This window comes from Bombina bombina, chromosome 10 (genome assembly GCF_027579735.1).
Source record: "Bombina bombina isolate aBomBom1 chromosome 10, aBomBom1.pri, whole genome shotgun sequence".
NCBI lineage: Eukaryota > Metazoa > Chordata > Amphibia > Anura > Bombinatoridae > Bombina > Bombina bombina.
The window spans coordinates 32,916,159-32,934,801 of record NC_069508.1 but is presented as its reverse complement, the minus strand read 5'-3'; the positions used below and the strand labels follow the sequence as shown (position 1 = coordinate 32,934,801).

The window sequence follows — 18,643 nt, the reverse complement described above, 5'->3', positions numbered from 1 at the left end:
AGGCCTAATTCTAGTCAGAGCCTGAACAAAAGACTACACATCTGAAAGCTCAGCGAGCCTATAGTGCAGTAAAACAGTTTGGGTCGAAATCTGTCCCTTAAGGGAACTAGCAGAAAGGCCCTTCTCCCTACCATCCTGGAGAAAAGAAAGAATCCTGGAAACCCTGACCTTATGCCAGGGGAATCCACGCTCTTCACACTAGAATAAGTAGGTCCTCCACACCTTATGATAGATGCGACGAGTAACCGGCTTACGAGCTTAAATAAGTATCAATAACTCTTTCAGAGAAACCTCTCTTGGCTAGGACTAAGAGTTCAATCTCCACGCAGTCAGCCTCAGAGGATCTAGATTTTGATGAACAAAAGGATCTTGCTCCAGCAGATCCCTGCGACAAGGTAACCTCAAGGCACCTAAATTACTCTCAGATAATGTCAATTAACATCAAACACAATAAACTGGTAAAAGTGTTGTGCTGAAACAGTCCTCAGTTGCCACTGTAAGCATAGTTAGATATTAACATTGAACATTGGTAATAACATAAACAATAGTAAAACTATTAGTCTAGACAATCTTCCAATAACCAGGGAATCATAAACACAGCAAATTTCTTGTACTAGGGCCCGAAGAACCTATTTAAGGAATATAGGAGAAAACTTATTCACGGTTCTTCAGACTAGGCAGAGGCGCTACGTAACTCTGCCAAAAAGGAATGCGGAGGAGGAGGTATTTAACCATTACCGCATAAGAGTGATGAGGGGCAGAGGTTATTCTAGTAATAGTGTACTCCTTCATTGTTGGCCTACATACCAGACATTTAAAGCGACCCATATATTTTGGTAGCTTGGAATTGAGCCGGGACGCCATGAGATCTATCTCCGGCGTCCCCCATCTGTTGCAAATCTCCGCAAACACCTCGGGATGGAGAGACCATTCCCCCGGGTGAAAGGATTGTCTGCTGAGGAAATCCGCTTCCCAGTTGTCAACTCCCGGAATGTGGATCGCTGACAGCAAGCAGTTGTGGGCCTCCGCCCATTCCAGAATCCAAGATACTTCCCTCATAGCTAGGGAGCTCCTTGTTCCCCCCTGATGGTTGATGGAAGCCACCAAGGTTATATTGTCCGATTGGAATCTGATAAACTAGGCTGATCCCAGAAGAGGCCAAGCCTTCAGAGCATTGAAGATCGATCAAAGTTCCAAGATGTTGATAGGGAGGATGGAATCTTCTCGAGTCCACAGGCCCTGTGCCTCCCTGGCACCCCAAACAGCTCCCCATCCTGTGAGACTTGCGTCTGTAGTCACAATCTCCCAGGATGGTCTCAAGAAGGATGTCCCTTGGGACAGGTGATCTGGACAGAGCCACCAGGAGAGCGATTCTCTCGAACAGTTGTCCAGAGAAATCTGTTGAGACAGATCTGAATGATTGCCGTTCCACTGTCTCAGCATGCATAGCTGAAGAGGCCTGAGATGGAATCTGGCAAAAGGAATGATGTACCACGCAGGACACCATGAGACCAATTTCCTCCATACACTGAGCCACAGAGAACCTTAAGGAGGTCAAGACAATTGGAAGTTAGTTTGCAACGTGTCTGGTCTGTAAGAAATATCCTCATGGATACTGAGTCTATTATCGTACCTAGGAATTCCACCCTGGTACTGGGAATAAGAGAACTCTATTCTAAGTTTATCTTCCATCCATGAGATCGAAGAAGAGTAAGAAGGGCTTTCGAATGGTCTTCTGCCAGGCGACAGGATGGTGCCTGGACCAGAATATCGTCTAAGTATGGTGCCACTGCTATCCCTCTGGTTCTGGCCACTGCGAGCAGAGCCTCTAGAACTTTCATAAAAACTCTTGGAGCAGTAGCTAGACCAAACAGAAGTGCAATAAACTGGAAGTGCTGGTCCAGAAATGCAAATCTTAGGAACTTGAAGTGTTCCTTGTATACAAGGACGTGAAGGTAGGCATCCTTCAGGTCTATCGTGGTCATGAACTGTCCTTCCTGGACTAAACTAAGAATGGTCCTTATTGTCTCCATCTTGAACGAGCGGACAGACAGGAATTTGTTTAAACACTTTAGGTCCAGAATTGGACAAAAAGTACCCTCCTTCTTTGGGACCACAAACAGGTTTGAGTAGTACCCCAGACCTCTCTCTGCTGGAGGTACCGGTACAATGACCCCCAGGGCAGAGAGATCCCTCACACACCCTAGAAAAGTCTCTATCTTTTCTGGCCTTGAAGACAGGTTTGATAAGAGGAATCTGCCCCTGGGAGGATGAGACTTGAAACCTATCCTGTATCCCTGAGCGATAACCTCCAGTACCCACGGGTCTTGCACGTCCCCAAACCAAGCTTCTGAAAAGAATGACAGTCTGCCCCCTACCAGATCCAAAGCCAGATTGGGGGCCACCCCTTCATGCCGACTTTAACTCGGCAAGCTTCTTAGTCTGCTTAGACTTATTCCAGGACTAAGGAGGTTTCCAAGTTCCCTTGGACTGCTCTGGCTTTGTGACCCTGTCTTCTTGCGTTATCAAATGTGTATAAAAAAACAGAATTTATGCTTACCTGATAAATTAAAACAGAATTTATGCTTACCTGATAAATTTTTCTCTTGTGATGATTCATCAATGCTCTCACTGAGAGGCTGACAAGACTACTTAAAACTAAAGTCCCATTCCGAAGAGTTCTACCCTCCATAAGGAACTACTCTGTATCTTCTGACACTTCTATGCCAACCGCCTGTGATGAAAGGCACAGAATGACTAAGGGATGACGGAAGTGGGGGAGGTATTTAAGCCTTTGGCTGGGGTGTCTTTGCCTTCTACTGGTGGCCAGGTTCAGTATTTCCCACAAGTAAGGAATGAAGCCATTGACTCTCCTCATATTAAGAAGGAAATCTAGTGTACAATGTTCCCTTTAAACACTAAATTCATGCACCTCCCTCTAATTACGGGTGCTGCCATTTTGGAACCTAAGTTACAAAGTAGGTATCTTAGAAGAGTTACTGCACAAGTGCAAACAGTACTGGAATGCAGTGAAAGCTAGATTTCAATATAGTGGCACCCATGACTAAAGGGAGGCGGGAATAATCTCAATACTATGCTTATAAAATGTATTTTGTGTTTAATGTCCCTTCAAAATCATATATTTTTATAGACAATCAGAATATACTGTTTAGAGAAATAGTATATATAAATATTCAGAAATAAACTAGCAATCTATGACATAAATATGTATAGTTTAGAGGAGATAAGGGAATGAGGTGACATGATAGAAACCTTCAAATATATGAAGGGACTTAATAAAGTGAAGCTGAAAGCATTTTCCACAAAAAAGAAATACCTAAACAAGGGGTCACAATCTTACGTTAGAGGGTAGCAGATTCAGGAGAAATGTGAGGAAGCATTTTTTTTTACAGAAAGGGTAGAGGGTTCATGGAATACACTTCTTATTGAGGTGGTAAACACAAAAACTGTAAAGGAATTCCAAAATGCATGGTGCATGCATAAGGTTATCCTATGAAAAAAGTAACTAAAGTAAATCTATGTATGTACAAATTATATTTGAAATTACAGCATTGTCTTTGAAATTTGATTAAAATAATATTTGCAGTATACTTGCATTTCCAAAAATGCTTCTTTCTTTTAAAAGTTTGCACCACTAGAGAGATAACGTTAACTGTGCAACCTACTACCAAATCAGTTGCAGAATGCATTCATGTGATCAAGTTATGTGACACATCACTGGCGGCACAACCCATATGTGCAGGAGACAAATGATTATGCACTCCGGCTACGTCCATATCTGCAGTGTATTAAAAGTTAACACATACAGCAATAATAACTTCACTAAAAACATTTTTGCAAACACAACTACTTTGCAAAAATAAATTCCTTTAATATCCTCTTTAAAGGTTACTGGAGTTACTGTATTTTTCCAATATGAAAGATGAGTTTGTTGCTTCTTGTTAATCTTAAGTATATAATCCACTGATGTTTGTTTGAATAATATGGGGATGAAGAAGGTGACGTAATCCTTTTGAAATGTTTGCTTCACTGGTTTCTGCATAAAATAATATGAAGGTGATTAAACAGATTATTTGAGACTCTGGTTTCTCTCTAGATATTACATTATTTGAATGGATTAGATGACCTTTAGGTGAACTCTGAGTAGTAAGGTTGGTGCTCCTTATAAACTTTTTTATTGAATAGACAAGACAGCAAAGAGAAGACTCTACTCTTCTAACCGCTAAAAAAACAATAACCCCAGAGCTTGTGACAATCCTGTCATCATCAAAGATTTTCAAAGCTTGGTAATGAAATAAGATAAAATATAAGACTGGATCAGAAGAACTGCTAAATATATGGCTAGTTTTAACGGTTTACCCAATCATCTTCAAGTACATAAAACAGTGAATATGTAAAGACTGTCCATAGCAGTTTCACCAAAGTTTTTTGTTTTAAAAAGCAACAAGGCCAAAGCTTCACAAACCTGTTAAAAATCTAGGATCCAGGCAAAAAAACATAGGGGCCAGAAATATTTAGTCTTTGTTATGTGTGTGGTCATGCGTATATGATAATTAACATATATAGTTAGCCTCTTAATTGCCAGAAACACAATATGGCAATCAACATGTTAAATCTCTGCTGCATTACACACTCACAGGAGTGAATTAATCTCTTGATAACAAAAAATCAAAGAGAGTAGCACTCAACTGAGAACGATCTGCTGGAAAAAACTTCCTTGCTTGCGTGTTCAGCAGCCCAATGCCACTCAAAGTGCCATTTCTTTTAGTTCCCTATGCCTTTTACAGTTGAAACATATCAGTATGATCCTGCAACAAAGACAGTCCAGCCCCAAAATAAAAGGCAATTTTCTGAACAAGAAAACAAAAAACCCCAGACATATGTTTCGGCCCCTCTGGGACTCATTAGTGAGGTGCAGTTATATCCCTCTAGAAGACCATGTGCGCAAAAGTCCAAATCTGGTTTCCCCTTCTTACTCTTATGAAGATCTCAGTAATTTACAAACATAAAAGAGAGACAAACTCAGATGAAAATGAACATAAGCTGGAAAAACTTCCTTGCTTATTCAATAGGACAGTGATACTCAGGGTGCAGTCTCTTTAAGCTCATTATCCCTTTCATAGTGGAAAAACATCCTGTAGTATATCTGTCTGATAATACCAAAAAGACAATCCAGTACTAAAATACCAAGAAATTCTCTGAACGAGAGAATTTAACAATGCCCAGGCATTTGTTTTGGAATCTTTCAGCCAAAAAGGAACATCTGGGGTTGCCATGTCCCTCATTTATAAAAGGATTACCTGGTATTTCACGGCATAACAGTCTATTTTAGGCACTAATATTTTAAGATTTTAATAAATGTACAAGGATAAAAAAAATTTTTTAAAAAGTCTCAAAATTTGCTTGCACATTTCCAACTTAAGGTCATAATTATCAAACGTTTCCTTTCTAGTCTCAATGTATTAGTATGTGGCAGTGGTATATAAATAAACAATAATAATAATATATTACCTCATCTCAATCATCATGTCCTCCAGCCTCTCCGAAGTGTCCTTGCTATAACAACGAACATAAAATTCACTGGGAGAGCAGATGTTCTCGACAAAAACACCTATCATAAAGCTCCGTTTCATCCGAGGTAAGCAGTGTAGCTTTTGATTTCTAACAGCATCAGGAGGGATCTCAGCTTGTATTGAATTTGAGAGCAGCAACTCTAGAGGACCCCACTCAATAGAAGGAAAAAAGAAAAGCAAAGTAAAAAATGTTTTTTAAGGGGATTAAAATGCATAAACAGTAACACTTTCCTGTTTGACTGCCACGGTTCGTCAATGCTGGTGATTAATACATCATGGGTACATTATAAAGTTTAAATTTAAAGGGACATAAAAACTAAAATGTTTCTTTCATGCTTAAGATAGAACACACAATTTTGAACAACTTTCTAATTTACTTCTATAATTTTCTTCATTTTCTTGTTTTTCTTTGTTAAAAAGCAGGAATGTAAGCTCAGGAGTGTGCACGTGCCTGCAGCACTATACGGCAGCAGTTTTGCAACAATGTTATACATTAGGAAAAATCACTAGGTGGCAGCACTATTTTGTGTCATGTAGTGCTTCAGACATGTGCACGCAACCTACCTAGGTATCTCTTCAACAAAGAATAACAACATGAGAACTAAGCCAATTTTTTTTTTTAAAGCTTTATTGATGTGAATAGTCAGAGTACAATCATAAAATAAAGAAAAGTATGGTTACAATTTGTTGCGAGAACTAAGCCAATTTTATAATAGAAGTAAATTGAATAATGAAAGAAAAATTTTGGGTTTCATGTCCCTTTAAGCTTTTGTTCGCCACCCTTTATAATTATGCAATGCACTCAACAAAAGCTACCCCAACACTTATTATTATGAATTTGGAATTGCTGGCAGCAGTTATTCAACCGAAGGCAACATAAGTAAATATATTATTTGTGATACTTCCAACACCATTGCTTTATTTGTAGTTAATGTAACATTATTTCTTACTAAACCCTTCATGTTGCTCCTTGTACTGCCTCAATGAAGCAATTCAGCCATCTTAAATATACTAGCATGTTCTATGTTTCCTCTAATACATGCTCTTCTCTAAATTGTCCAAGCTTTGGGTTTAAATTTCCTTGAATACATCTACAATTATTGTTAAAAAGGGGATTAGACACAGCTTACTTTTGTCTAAAAGCTGTGCTTGTCCCACACTACTAGAGACCAAAAAGCAAATTAAGTCATATTTAAAGGGACACTGAACCCATATTTTTTCTTTAATGATTCTGATACAGCAGGCAATTTTAAGCAACTTTCTAATGTACTCCTATTATCAATTTTTTATAGTTCTCTTGCTATCTTTATTTAAAAAGCAGGAATGTGATGCATAGGAGCCGGCCCATTTTTGGTTGAGAACCTGGGTTATGCTTGCTTATTGGTGGGTAAATGTCAGCCTCCAATAAGCAAGCGCTATCCATGGTGCTGAACCTAAAATGGGTTGGCTGCTAAGATTTACATTCATGATTTTCAAATAAAGATAGCAAGAGAATGAAGAAAAACTAATAATAGGAGTACATTAGAAAGTTGCTTAAAATTGCATGCTCTATCTGAACCATGAAGGAAAAGATTTGGGTTTAGTGTCCCTTTCATTTTAAATGCTGCAAATTGCCTAACACGGCTCTTTTCCCCACACTCCCTAGAAAGGCCAAAATCATGTTTCAAAATGCTGCAAATTGCCTACTCTACCTATTTTTCCCAATTCCCTAGGGAGGCCAGAAAGCAAATTCAGTAACTTATGTTTTCTTCTAAATGCAGAAAACTGCGTACCCCGCTACTGATTGGCAGCATTTTGAAGACAACCTAGTTGCTGTTTTATTTTTTGTTTGTTGTCCCTTTAACAAATTAAAAGAGAAACTACCTTAACCTAATAGAAAATAGGAATCTCGCAAGAAAGATCGATCAATATAATAATCACTTTCAAATAAGCAGAATAAACCATTCATAGGTTCAAAAGATGAGTTAAAGGGACAGTCAACACCATAATTTTTGTTGTTTAAAAAGAAAGACAATCCCTTTATTACCCATTCCCCAGTTTTGCATATCCAACACAGTTATAATAATACACGTTTTACCTCTGTAATTATCTTGTATCTAAGCCTCTGCTGACTGCCCCCTTATTTCAGTTCTTTTGACAGACATGCAGTTTAGCCAATCAGTGCTCACTCCTAGGTCACTTTACGTGCATGAGCTCAATGTTATCTATATGAAACATGTGTACTAATGCCCTCTAGTGGTCAAAATGTATTCAGATTAGAGGCAGTCTTCAAGGTCTAAGAAATTAGCATATGAACCTCCAAGGTTTAGCTTTCAACTAAGAATACCAAAAGAACAAAGCAAAATTGGTGATAAAAGTAAATTGGGAAGTTGTTTAAAATTGCATGCCCTATTTAAATCATGAAAGTTTTTTTGGACTTGACTGTCCCTTTAACTCTTAAAACCAACAAGGTTCGCAGGAAGACAAAAGCTCTTAACTTTTTTTTTTCCATCAACAGAGACCCTGGGAGGGTTGGGGATTTGTCTTTTTTTTTTTATGAATTTTTATTGAGGTTCAAACAAGGGCTTACAGAATAAAGTGAGTCAGTAAAGAAAATACACAGAAAGTATATCATGCGTTACATAAAGGAGAATAACAAACAATGCGTATAAAATACAAAGTCATATAAAAGATTTCCAAGACATAGATATACACATTACTCACTCACTTGATACAAAGTAGACCGCTTTTGGGTCTCAAAAGGTGAACCTCTTTTTTCAGTTTTTTGCTATCTTTGACAGGATAAAACTGACCAAACTAAATTTGAAACTGGCATGAATATACTTATGAATTTCAGTAAAAGGAAAATAGAATATGTAACATGTAGGCGTTATATAAATATGAACTTGTCATAGAGTTCCTCAAAAATGTAAATTGTAGGTATACACCCTGTTAAATAAAGAACTTAATAGCTAAGCAATAATAGGTTAATCACTGGGTGCAACTTTAGCCTAAGCTTTCTGCTTATAAGACAAAACATTAGGTAAAACATTAGGTAAAACAATCAGGTATTGTAATACATTGTATGCAAATACTTACTGCCACATGGGTATAGGCCCTATACCCATCAGCAGCTAAATATGTAAGAGAGGATAAAGTAGCCTGCTACTAAATTAGTGTATATGCATGACCGTTCAATTTCCCAGTAAAAATCCCTAATAGACAAAACTATATTCCATCCTCCCATTAAACCAAAAAGAGAAAGCAGATTAACCATGACTTAATTACAGTTGAGGAACCTATCTATAAAGAGGTCAATTTTAATAAGCATCACGTAACATATTATTGTAGTCAATTTTAATTAAATGGAATTTATTGTTGCGGTGTGTTAAGAGGGAAACCACGAAAAAATACTCTAAGCCAAATATGTCTTGCCAGAGTATTTTAATTGGGGGGGGGGGGGGTAGGAGCTTATTGATAACTAAGAAGCAAACTTAGGGTGCAAAGAATGTTCTAATGGTAAAATCTATACACAATTAAATAAAGGCTATAGGGAAGAAGAAAGCCTTGCATGTCTAAATGATGTATCTATATCTTTGGAAAAACCGCAGCTTTATTGGGTGTATGATGAAGTTATTGGGAGACAGAAAAAGTGATCACAGAATGTGCTCTATATATTCTCACTTTTAAAAAAAAAAAGTTGGTCATTTCCTATATCACAAATCTAAACATATTATAGATTGTGACCCAGTACAAATTTAACCCCTCAACTAATAATAATGCACAACTAAACCTTAGTGTGCTCTTACTAACTGTCACAATTTGGGTAAACGTTGAACTAAGCAATATCTCAATAAGAAAATGAAGAGCATAGGTATAATGATAACCAAAAGGTGACTGGTATTTTACCCTGAGCAAAACAGGTAGCAACATATTATGCAAGTGGACACATTAGCATTTAACCTCTGGTGTGTAGGAAAAAATAAATATATATAGTGTCATCTAACAAATTAAATTTAGGCGCACATAAGAGAAGTAAACTTTAGGTACTCTTATATGTGGAGGCATACATATGTTAACATTTAAATAAAACATGAACATAACTGACTATATTCCTAAATGTATAGGCAGCTACTAGTTTCCCAACATGCCCATAGTATTTGGAACTTATATGGTGTGTCATTTTAACAAAACCTGGTAGTGCCACACATAGAAATAAACTGAACATTAATAACTAGGTCCACTTGGATCTTATCCCTCACAATAGTACCAAAATAAGGTATATATGGGATAGCAGAACTAATCCATAGGATTGTATAGCATCTATGTACACTTTAAATTATCTATAAATAACTATACATACCACATACTAATAGCTAGTAAAAATACATCAACTGTGTTAAGCTGTATAAGAAGGAAAATATCAAATAACTAGTCTAACACCACAATGAAAAAAACACCTTTTGTATCCGGCTAATAGCCCTCATATAATTTAGCGTCTCTGAAGATGAAATTAAATCAGCGGCTTAATTTGTGCCCTGTTTTCCCAGCAGGGTGTGAAAATAGAGTCCACTATGTTAGAAACAGTTAACCTATTCCTCTCCGGCTTATAGTAGGAATTGAAGGATTACTGGAGGGGGGAAAGCCCTGAAGATGAAAGTCAAGCCACGCAAAAGGTCCATAAGCCGTCTCTCCAATCTGCCTTTAGAATCACACCAGATCGCGGAGCTAAGTAAAGTCTCTGGGCTGCACACCGATTTTCTACAGCCAAAAAACATAATTTATGCTTACCTGATAAATTTATTTCTCTTGTAGTGTATCCAGTCCACGGATCATCCATTACTTATTGAATATATTCTCCTTCCCAACAGGAAGTTGCAAGAGTCCACCCACAGCAAAGCTGCTATATAGCTCCTCCCCTAACTGCCATACTCAGTCATTCGACCGAAAACATGCAGAGAAAGGAAAAACCATAGGGTGCAGTGGTGACTGTAGTTCAAATGAAAAAATTACCTGCCTTAAAGTGACAGGGCGGGCCGTGGACTGGATACACTACAAGAGAAATAAATTTATCAGGTAAGCATAAATTATGTTTTCTCTTGTTAAGTGTATCCAGTCCACGGATCATCCATTACTTATGGAATACCAATACCAAAGCTAAAGTACACGGATGATGGGAGGGACAAGGCAGGTACTTAAACGGAAGTTACCACTGCCTGTAAGAAACCCTTTCTCCCAAAAATAGCCTCCGAAGAAGCAAGGTATCAAATTTGTTAAATTTGAAAAAGTATGAAGCGCAGACCAAGACTCTGTCTTGTAAATCTGTTCAACAGAAGCCACATTTAAAAAAGGCCCAAGTGAAAACCACAGCTCTAGTAGAATGAGCTGTAATCCCTTCAGGAGGCTGCTGTCCAGCAGTCTCATAAGCTAAATGAATTATGCTTTTTAACCAAAAAGACAGAGAGGCTGCCGAAGTCTTTTGACCTCTCCTCTGTCCAGAATAGACAACAAACAAGGTGAACGTTTGATGAAAACTGTAGTAGCTTGTAAGTAAAACTTTAAAGCACAAACCACGTCCAATATTGTGTAATAGACGTTCCTTCTTTGAGGAAGGATTAGGATACAAGCATGGAACAACTATCTCTTGAGTGATGTTCTTGTTAGATACCACCTTAGGAAAAAAACCAGGTTGGTACGCAGGACTACCTTATCCGTACGAAGGACCAGATAAGGAGAATCACATTGTAACACAGATAACTTGGAGACTCTACGAGTCGAGGAAATAGCTACCCAAAAGGAACTTTCCAAGATAAAGATTGATATCTATGGAACAAAAAAGGTTCAAACGGAACTTCTTGAAGAACCTTAAGAACCAGGTTTAAGCTCCATGGTGGAGCAACAGTTTTAAACACAGGCTTGGATCTAACCAAAGCCTGACCAAATGCCTGAACGTCTAGAATACCTGCCAGACGCTTGTGCAAAAAAATAGACAGAGTAAAAATCTGTCCCTTTTAAGGAATTAGCGGACAACCCTTTTCTCCAAAACATCTTGGAGAAAAGATAATATCCTGGGAATCCAGACTTTACTCCATGAGTAACCCTTGGATTCATAACAATCAGATATTTACACCATATCTATGTTCAATTTTCCTAGAGACAGGCTTTCATGTCTGTATTAAGGTATCAATGACTGACTCGGAGAAGCCATGCTTTGATGACATCAAGCGTTCAGTCTCCAGGCAGTCCATCTCAGATTGATTCTATTTAGATGGTTGAAAGGACCCTGAGGTAGAGGGACCTGTCTCAGAAACAGAGACCGTGATGGAAAGGATGACATGTCCACCAGATCTGCATACCAGGTCCTGCGTGGCTACGCAGGCGCTGACAAAAACACCAAAGCCCTCTCCTGCTTGGTCTTGACCTCCGGAGGAAATCCCACTCCCCCGGAAGAAAAGTCTGACGACTTAGAAAAACCACCTCCCAGTTCTCAACACCTGGGATATGGATAGCTGATAGACAAGAGTGAGTCTCTGTCCAGTGAATTATTGTAAGACTTCTAACATCGCTAGGGAACTTCTGTTCCCCCTTGATGGCTGATGTAAACCACAGTCGTGTATATTGTCCGACTGAATATGATGTACCTCAGAGTTGCTAACTGAGGCCAAGTCTGAAGAGCATGGAATATCACTCCCAGTTCCAGAATATTTATTAGAAGGAGGGTCTCCTCCTAAGTCCACTATCCCTGAGCCTTCAGGGAGTTCCAGACTGCATCCCAACCTAAAAGGCTGGCATCTATTGTAACAATTGTCCCATCTGACCTGCGGAAGGTCATACCCTTGGACAGATGGACCCGACATAGTCACCAGAGAATCTCTGGTCTCTTGGTCCAGGTTTAACAGGGGGACAAACCTGTGTAATCCCCGTTCCTCTGACTGAGCATGCATAGTTGCAGCGGTCTGAAATGTAGACGTGCAAACGGTACTATGTCCCTTGCAGCTACCATTAAGCCGATTTCATTCATGTACTGAGCCACCGAAGGGCGCGGATGGAATGAAAAACACGGCAGAAATTTAGAAACTTTGACAACCTGGACTCCGTCAGGTAAATTTTCATTTCTACAGAATCTATCAGAGTCCCTAAGAGGGAAACCCTTGAGATTGGGGATAGAGAACTCTTTCCTTGTTCACTTTCCACCCATGTGATCTCAGAAATGCCAGTACTACGTCCGTATGAGACTTGGCAATTTGGATGTTTGACGCCCTCGCGGCCTAAGGACCGCCAAAGTGACCCCAGAACCTCCATAAAGATTCTTGGGGCTGTAGATATCCCAACGGAAAGAGCTACAAACTGGTAATGCCTGTCTAGAAAGGCAAACCTGAAAAACGATGGTGATCTTTATGCATCACAATGTGAGGATAAACATCCTTCAAATCCATTGTAGTCCTCTATTGACTCTCCTGGATCATAGTTAAGATGGTACGAATAGTTTCCATCTTAAAAGACGGAATTCTGAGGAATTTGTTTAAGATCTTTAGATCCAAAATAGGTCTGAAGGTTCCCTCTCCTTGGAAACCACAAACAGATTTGAGTAAAAACTCTGTCCCTGTTCCTCTCTTGGAACTGGATGGATCTCATACACAATGTAAGAATGCCTCCTTCTTTATCTGGTTTGCAGATAATTGTAAAGGCGAAATCTCCCCTTTTTTGGGGGGGAATCTTTGAAAATCCAGAAGATATCTCTGGGATATAAATTCCAATGCCTAGGGATCCTGGGCATCTCTTGCCCACGCCTGGGCGAAGAATGAAAATCTGCCCCCTATAGGATCCGTTACCGGATAGGGGTCCGTTCCTTCATGCTGCCTTAGAGGCAGCAGCAGGCTCCTTGGCCTGCTTATCTTTGTTCCAGGTCCGATTGTCTCCAGACCGCCTTGGACTGAGCAAAAATTCCCTCTTGTTTTGCCTTAGAGGAAGTGGATGCCACACCTGCCCTGAAGTTTTAAAAGGCACGAAAATTAGACCTTTCTTGGCCCTTGATTTGGACCTATCCTGAGGAAGGGCATGACCTTTTCCTCCAGTGATATAAGCAATAATCTCCTTCAAACCAGGCCCGAATAGGGTCTGCCCCTTGAAGGGAAGTTAAGTAGCTTATTTATTAAAGTCACGACAGCTGACCATGATATAAGCCATAGCGCTCTGCGCGCCAGTATAGTAAAAAACAGAATTCTTAGCCGTTAGTCTAGTCAAATAAACAAAGGCATCAGAAAACAAAGGAATTGGCTAGCATAAGCTTGTCAAATATATTCATCCAATGGAGTCGCTAACTGTAAAGCCTCATCAAGAGACTCAACCCAGAACGCCGCAGCAGCAGTGACAGAAGCAATGTATGCAAGGGGCTGCAGGATAAAACCCTGTTGAATAAACATTTTTTATCCATTGGATCTAAAAAGCACAACTGTCCTCGCCAGAGGTAGTGGTACGCCTAGCTAGAGTAGAAACTCTTCTCTCCACCTTAGGAACTGTCTGCCAGAAGTCCCGTGTGGTCGTAACTATTAGAAAACATTCTTCTAAAAAATAGGAGGGGAAGAGAACGGCACACCTGGTCTATCCCATTCCTTATTAAAAAAATTTTAATAAACCTCTTTAGGTATTGGAAAAACATCAGTACACACCGGCACTGCATATTATTTATCCAGTCTACACAATTTCTCTGGCCCTGCGATTGTACACATTCATTCAGGGCAGCCAAAGCCTCCCTGAGCAACAAGTGGAGGTTCTCAAGCATAAATTTTAAATGTAGAAATATCAGAATCAGGTTAAATCATCTTCCCTGAGTCAAAAAAAAAAAAAAAAAAAATCACCCACAAACTAAGCATATTGTGAGGTAGTATCATACATGGTTCTTTAAGCGTCTGTATGCTCTGTATCTACCCCCAGAGCTATCTGCTTTCCTTTAATTTCAGGTAGTCTGACTAATACTGCTGCCAGAGTATTATTCACCACCTTTGCCATGTCTTGTAAAATAAACGCTATGGACGCCCTTGATGTACTTGGCGCCATTTGAGCGTGAGTCCCTGAAGCGGGAGTCGAAGGGTCTGACACGTGGGGAGAGTTAGTCGGCATAACTTTCCCCTCGACAGAATCCCCTGGTAAAATAAACGCTATGGGTGCCCTTGATGTACTTGGCGCCATTTGAGCGTCAGTCCCTAAAGCGGGAGTCAAAAGGTCTGACACGTGGGGAGAGTTAGTCGGCATAACTACCCCCACGACAGAATCCTCTGGTGATAATGTTTTTTAAAGACAACAAATGATCTTTATTGTTTAACATGAAATCAGTACATCTGGTACACATTCTAAGATGGGGTTCCACCATGGCTTTAAAACATAATGAACACAGAGCTTCCTCTATGTCAGACATGTTAGAACAGACTAATAATGAGACTAGAAAGCTTGGAAAACACTTTAAATCAAGTTAACAAGCAAATATATAAAACGTTACTTTAAGAGAAACAAATTTTGTCAAAATTTGAAAAACAGTGAAAAAAGGCAGTAAAACAAACAAAATTTTTACAGTACATGTAATAAGGTAACAGAGCATTGCACCCACTTGCAAATGGATGATTAACCCCTTAATGCAAAAAACAGATAAAAAAAAAACGACATAGACGTTTTTAAAAACAGACACAACAAACTGCCACAGCAGAGCTGTGGATTACCTTCCCTATAAACGATTTTGGAAGTCTTTTTAGCCCTTTAGAAATGTCCTGTAGTATTCATGGGACTGCTGAGGGAATCTGGATGATTCATTTTGTAATTTTAACTGCGCAAAAAAGCGCTAAATTAGGCCCTTCCTACTCATATTACAACAGTGGGAAGCTTCAGTTAACTGTTTCTATGCAAAATTTAAGCCAGCCATGTGGAAAAAACTTAGGCCCCAATAAGTTTTATCACCAAACATATGTTAAAAAACGATTAAACATGCCAGCAAACGTTTTAAAACACATTTTTACAAGAGTATGTTTCTCTATTAATAAGCCTGATACCAGTCGCTTTTACTGCATTTAAGGCTATACCAACATTACAGTGTTATCACCAATGTACGTTAAAAAACGATTAAACATGCCAGCAAACGTTTTAAAACACATTTTTATAAGAGTATGTATCTCTATTAATAAGCCTGATACCAGTCGCTATCGCTGCATTTAAGGCTTTACTTACATTACATCGGTATCAGCAGTATTTTCTTAGTCAATTCCATTCCTAGAAAAATATTTTACTGCACATACCTTATCTGCAGGAAAACCTGCACGCCATTCCCCCTCTGAAGTACCTCACTCCTCAGAATGTGTGAGAACAGCAAATGGATCTTAGTTACGTCTGCTAAGATCATAGAAAAACGCAGGCAGATTCTTCTTCCAAATACTGCCTGAGATAAACAGCACACTCCGGTGCCATTTAAAAATAACAAACTTTTGATTGAAGAATAAACTAAGTATAAAAAACCACAGACTCTCACAACCTCCTATCTATGTTGAGGCTTGCAAGAGAATGACTGAGTATGGCAGTTAGGGGAGGAGCTATATAGCAGCTTTGCTGTGGGTGGACTCTTGCAACTTCCTGTTGGGAAAGAGAATATATTCAATAAGTAATGGATGATCCGTGGACTGGATACACTTAACAAGAGAAAATAAATCTCCGGTAGTTTTGCAGGCATTAAAGCCATGTCAGCGTGAAAGTCCCCAACATCTGTGAGTATTTCAGCAACTCCCAAGAGATGAACCCTGAACCACTGTCTCACCAGGTGCCGCAGTTTAATATTCGCTGCAGGTATAGTGTAAGACCCTCCATGATCCGAACAGGTGTTGAGAGGAACTGGGGAGAAGGTGGTAGGTGCTCGAATAGGTATAAGTGGAGTGTCAGATTTCAAATGTTCCTCCATATGCACATTTATTATCACCACCATAAGAGGTATCAACTGCATGTACCTGCATAGTGTTTGCTTTTGTGTGTGAAGTAATTATGGTCTGCTTATGAGTCCCCTCGTGTGAAAGAGCCATGCGGTTGATACTATCAGCCTCCTCCAGCCTGTCACTCAGATAGGGCCAACATATCTCCGTGACTATACATGGTCGTCTATCTTCAGAGGGATTTGCAAAGGTCGATATTAGCGATCGCTCCAGGTTCAGGAAATGATTATCCATTAACCGAAATATTTCCTCCTCCCATGCAGAAAGCGCCATTTTGACTGGCTTCAAGCGTAATAGATATCGGCTTTAAACGATCAACTGTTCCCTTTGTTTATCAGTACTGCATACCAACTATTGATGCTTTCTTCTATTAATGTAGGCCCTCAGGACCCTAATAGTGAAACAAATACAGCAGGCAGGTGAATGGCTCCCAGGTCTGCAGTGAAAGATGCTGAATTGTTATCTAAAGAGTAACAAGTAGATAGCAGTCAGAAAATCCGTTCCTGCAAAATATCTTAAGCTCAATGATGTAAGCAACTCTTGAGTAGAAAGTATAGAGATCTAGTTTTGTTTTCTTCAATAAATATCTGGTAAAACATATGTAAAGCCAGGAGCTTTATCAAGACGCGTCTTGCCTCTTTGGATGCACGCTACGCCCCCCAAAATCTCTTAACTTTTAAACTTACTTTGATTAGATCTAGGACAGAGTTCTAAATGTTAGAGATCTTAAAAGAAACTTGGAGATCATATTGTAAAATTTAAATATTCCTGTAAGAGGCAAAAAACAGAATTTATGCTTACCTGATAAATTACTTTCTCCAACGGTGTGTCCGGTCCACGGCGTCATCCTTACTTGTGGGATATTCTCTTCCCCAACAGGAAATGGCAAAGAGTCCCAGCAAAGCTGGCCATATAGTCCCTCCTAGGCTCCGCCCACCCCAGTCATTCGACCGACGGACAGGAGGAAATATATATAGGAGAAACCATATGGTACCGTGGTGACTGTAGTTAGAGAAAATAATTCATCAGACCTGATTAAAAAACCAGGGCGGGCCGTGGACCGGACACACCGTTGGAGAAAGTAATTTATCAGGTAAGCATAAATTCTGTTTTCTCCAACATTGGTGTGTCCGGTCCACGGCGTCATCCTTGCTTGTGGGAACCAATACCAAAGCTTTAGGACACGGATGAAGGGAGGGAGCAAATCAGGTTACCTAAACGGAAGGCACCACAGCTTGCAAAACCTTTCTCCCAAAAATAGCCTCCGAAGAAGCAAAAGTATCAAATTTGTAAAATTTGGCAAAAGTGTGCAGTGAAGACCAAGTCGCTGCCTTACATATCTGGTCAACAGAAGCCTCGTTCTTGAAGGCCCATGTGGAAGCCACAGCCCTAGTGGAGTGGGCTGTGATTTTTTTCAGGAGGCTGCCGTCCGGCAGTCTCATAAGCCAATCGGATGATGCTTTTAAGCCAAAAGGAAAGAGAGGTAGAAGTCGCTTTTTGACCTCTCCTTTTACCAGAATAAACAACAAACAAGGAAGATGTTTGTCTGAAATCTTTTGTAGCCTCTAAATAGAATTTTAGAGCACGGACTACGTCCAAATTGTGTAACAAACGTTCCTTCTTTGAAACTGGATTCGGACACAAAGAAGGTACAACTATCTCCTGGTTAATATTTTTGTTAGAAACAACCTTAGGAAGAAAACCAGGCTTAGTACGCAAAACTACCTTATCTGCATGGAACACCAGATAGGGCGGAGAACACTGCAGAGCAGATAACTCTGAAACTCTTCTAGCAGAAGAAATTGCAACCAAAAACAAAACTTTCCAAGATAGTAACTTAATATCTATGGAATGTAAAGGTTCAAACGGAACCCCTTGAAGAACTGAAAGAACTAGATTTAGACTCCAGGGGGGAGTCAAAGGTCTGTAAACAGGCTTGATCCTAACCAGAGCCTGAACAAATGCTTGAACATCTGGCACAGCTGCCAGTCTTTTGTGTAGTAAGACAGATAAAGCAGAGATCTGTCCCTTTAGAGAACTTGCAGATAATCCTTTCTCCAAACCTTCTTGTAGAAAGGAGAGAATCTTAGGAATTTTTATCTTATC

General features: G+C 39.5%; 1 protein-coding gene across 1 annotated transcript in view; it reads right to left on the bottom strand.

The window, feature by feature from the left end:
• Window positions 1-18,643, bottom strand: part of TDRD5 (tudor domain containing 5) — a 113,425-nt gene that overhangs the window by 60,485 nt on the left and 34,297 nt on the right. Inside the window, exon 8 of the mRNA XM_053693114.1 lies at window positions 5,533-5,747. Coding sequence (XP_053549089.1) covers window positions 5,533-5,747 — 215 coding nt within the window. The remainder of the gene's footprint in view (window positions 1-5,532; window positions 5,748-18,643) is intronic.